We start from the raw sequence: 3,822 nt of genomic DNA on the forward strand, positions 1-3,822 counted from the left end.
TGCTGTATACATAACCCAGTTTCCAGAGGGGGTGGGGAGAATGGAGGAGGCTTAAACAAAGTTAGATCTTTTGAGGACCACCTGCATGCTACATCCTCGCAGGTCACGATGGCTAAACTTGTGGACTCCAGGGGACTTGCCCTCTGTGACTTCAGGCCCTCTCCAAGCCTCAGTTTCCTCATCTGTAAAATGGAAGCTGTAGGTTCCCATCTCACGAGATTGTCCCACGGATTAAATGAATGAACTTGTGTGAAGTTCTTAGATAAGAAAGTGCTGTCCTTGAGGGTTTGTTAACCATTAACCCTCTCCCAGAGGGTATGGTGACGATTCTCTTGGGGGTGTTCTGGTTCCCATCAGAGTAGTGATGCCACGTGGAGCATCTCACAGGACAATGCTGCTCTGGAGGCCAGGGGATCCTGTGTTGTTGGGGGCCGCCCTGCTCTCCCGGCCAGCCCCCTCCCTGGGTCGCTTCTCCGCGGCATCCTGTTTATAATTCCTGTGGCTTGGTCCTCCCCTGAATGTCAACAGCCTTGTCAACCTCCAGAAGTCAGCCCCAGCTCCCAGGCCTGTGTTCTCTCCTCCCCTCCTTGGAGCTAATCCTTTTTGTGCAGAACTTTCCTCTGACTCATCAAACATACACACACACACACACACACACACACACACCACACGCACACTCATGTGCTGGAGCTCATAGAAAATAGAAAACACCCGGGGCTGTTTTTTTCTGGGTCTTTCGGTTCCCATCAATGGGCTCAGTCCAACATGCCCTCCAGCAAACCTCATTTGTCCCCAGTGTGGCGGGAGAGGTCCCTCTGGGCTTTTTATAGAAACCACTTCCCTGCCGTGAGCCTGTGGGAGCTGTGGGGGGGAATTCCCGGCCCTCCCCTGACGTTTATCAGCGGGGGTTTCCCAGAATTCCGGCCTTGCCCCAGGTCTCAGCGCAGGCTCGCTCCTGCTGCTGCTACAAACCAGCTTCAGCTCCTCCACTGGGGTGGTCAGCTGAGTTGTGAAACAGTTAAAAAGGCAGCTGGCCTGAGGGGATTCTGGCTCCAGCTTGAATTTGTGTGCCTCCACCAGGTGGCAGCAGAGTAAATCAATAACCAAAGAGCTGCCTTCCAACACTGGTGTGTGCCCAGAGCAGGTTGGCTCCTCTCTCTGAGCCTCCGTTGCTGCATTGCCATGGCCACCTGCCCTCTCCATGGCTGGCCCGTGACCCCTACCTCTGCCTTGCCTCAGGCTCCTCCTCTAGACCCCAGGTCATCTGGTGGCCGTGTGTGCTCCAGCCCTGCCCTTCCCTGACCTGCTCTCCCTCCCCAACTCAGTTGGCCTTGCTGTTCCCCACATCCCCAAGCTACTTCTGATGTAGGGCCCTTGCCTGGTCTGTGCCTTGTCTGCACAACCCTTCTTTTGTTCCTATTCCTCCACTGGGAGTCAGCTCAGGCATTGCCACCTCCTCCAGGAAGCTTTCCTGATAGCCCTATACTGGCCCCTGACTTGTTCAGGAGCCCCACAGGCCCTGGGCACCCCAGGTTGTGATGGCTTAGTCAAGAGGCCATGTTGATGAAAGGGCTTCCCTGGTGGCTCAGACAGTAAAGAATCTGCCTGCAATGCAGGAGTCCCGGGCTTGATCCCTGGGTCAGGAGAATCCCCTGGAGAAGGGAATGGCTACGTACTCCAGAATTCCTGCCTGGAGAATTTCGTGGGCAGAGGAGCCTGGCAGACTGCAGTCCATGGACTCACAAAGAGTCGGACATGATTGAGCAACTAACTAATACACACAGAACTGGACAGGACACCCCCAGCCCCCAGAGCCAGAGTGGGGCTCCTTGGACACTTGGAAATGTGTGGGGTGACTCCATTTTCCAGATGAGGAAACAGAGGCACAGAGAGGGGCAGCCACTTGCCCAGGGTCACACAGGCAGGGTTGTGGGCATCTGGGGAGTGGGATCCATGGTGACCTGGGCCCTTATCTGACCTCCAGGCCTTTGTTCTCACCCCCACCTCGAGTTTGGGGTTTCAGGACCCAGACACTGAGGAACCTGACCCACTCTCCCCGACATCGCCCTTGGGAAGGACACACAGGAGCCAGGGAGGTGGTTCAGCTTTTATTGACGGCACAGGTGGGGCTGCCAGGGAGGGGGAGAGGGGGCACAGACACAGACACAGGCCTCTGTCCACAGCGCCTGCAGGGGTTCTGGGGGCCTCAGGGGCTGTCCTTGCCCCCCACGCTGCTCAGCACGGAGTTGATCCAGTCCACATAGAGGGAGACGCGAGCAAAGAAGTCGGGGTACTGGCCAGTGGCACATCCCCGGATCACGAAGGAGTCCACGCCATGGAGTACCCCATTACAGATTAAGGGGCCCCCGGAGTCCCCCTGTGGAGGGGCAGATTGGTCCATCCCTCAGGCCAGGCCAGCAGCCAGACGAGGCTGCCTGGGGAAGGGGCCGAGCAGGGGTGAAATGCTCCCCCTTCTCACTGAAGGCACTCCAGTGAGACAGGGAGATGGGTGTGGCCACAGAGTGGGAGTTGGTCACCCACTCGAGGGGCCTCCGGATGGATGAGCCCCCAGACCCACAAAGGCCACATCACCTTCGTGTGCCCACCTTCCAGATGGGGAGGTGGAGGTGCAGCAGCTGCTCAGGAAGGAGAAGGCAGAGCTGGGTCCCCGCTTCCCACCCTCCCTCCTGGGGCGGTTCCTGCGGTCCCTGCGCCAGAGCCGCCGATACTTACAAAGCAGATGCCAGCGCTGCGTCGGGGCACGTAGGTGCACACGTTCTGTGGCCGGCACAGGAAGGTGACCACGGTGACATTGAGCTCCTGTAGGACCTGGGGCAGCGGCTCGAGGGTGCCCAGGCGGCCCCAGCCCATAGCCAGGCACTGGGTGCCATGGGGCAGTGGCTGGGCCTGCTGGGGGAGCTGAGCCACAGCTACATGGGTGTTGAGGGTGGCCGGCTGGTCCAACTACGGCAGAGGGCGGGGGTGGGGAGGCAGTGAGCTCCTGCCTCCAGACCCACATCCACCCACAGACCATTATCCCAAAGTGCCTCCTCCTGGCTTTCGCACATGCTGTTCCCTCTGCCTGGCTCAAGGGTCACCTCCTCAAGGGAGGCTGTCCTGATCACCCTCCAAACTCACAAGGGCTCAGTTTAACCTTCCTTGAGGCCGTGAGCCACCTGTTTGTAGCACTGGTCACTGTGGTGTTCATTCACATACAAAGCACTTATTGAGCACCAACTGTATGCTTTTTTTTTTAACTATTTATTTGACTGTGTTGGGTCTTCTTAGTTGCAGCATGCAAACTGTTTGTTAGGGCATATGGGATCTAGTTCCCTGACCAGGGATCGAACCCAGGGCCCCTGCATTGGGAGCACAGAGTCTTGCCACTCGACCACCAGGGAAGTCACCCAACTGTATGCTTGATCCTGGCTAAGACCTAGGGACACTACGTCTCTGCTCTGGGAGCTGATCTTTGGGCCAGGAAGGGCTGAGAAGAGGAGGGCAAGTGGCACAGTCAAGGGAAGTAGAGCCTCATCCTGAACAGTGAGTTGGGGGGCATCACTCAGGTGACACAGGGACAGACTAGGGGAGGCCTCCCTGAGGAGGGGAGGCTGGTGCCAAAGCTGTGGGTGTCCAGTCGCTTCAGTCATGCCAACTCTTTGTGACCCCATGGACTGTAGCCCGCCAGGCTTCTCCATCCATGGGATTCTCCAGGCAAGAGTACTGGAGTGGGTTGCCATGCCCTCCTCCAGGGGATCTTCCAGACCCAGGGACTGAACTCTCATTTCTTGCATCTCCTGCATTGCAGGTGGGTTTTTCTTA

At 57.7% G+C, this 3,822-nt stretch overlaps 1 protein-coding gene across 1 annotated transcript in view; it reads right to left on the reverse strand.

The window, feature by feature from the left end:
• Positions 1-2,095: 2,095 nt before the first annotated feature.
• Positions 2,096-3,822, reverse strand: part of PRTN3 (proteinase 3) — a 9,185-nt gene continuing 7,458 nt past the window's right edge. Inside the window, exons 4-5 of the mRNA XM_010844649.1 lie at positions 2,734-2,964; positions 2,096-2,377 (exon numbers count right to left, since the gene is read on the reverse strand). Of these exons, the coding sequence (XP_010842951.1) occupies positions 2,207-2,377; positions 2,734-2,964 (402 nt within the window). The 3' untranslated portion in view covers positions 2,096-2,206. The remainder of the gene's footprint in view (positions 2,378-2,733; positions 2,965-3,822) is intronic.

This window comes from Bison bison, unplaced genomic scaffold (genome assembly GCF_000754665.1).
Source record: "Bison bison bison isolate TAMUID 2011002044 unplaced genomic scaffold, Bison_UMD1.0 scf7180017864203, whole genome shotgun sequence".
NCBI classification, from domain to species: Eukaryota; Metazoa; Chordata; class Mammalia; order Artiodactyla; family Bovidae; genus Bison; species Bison bison.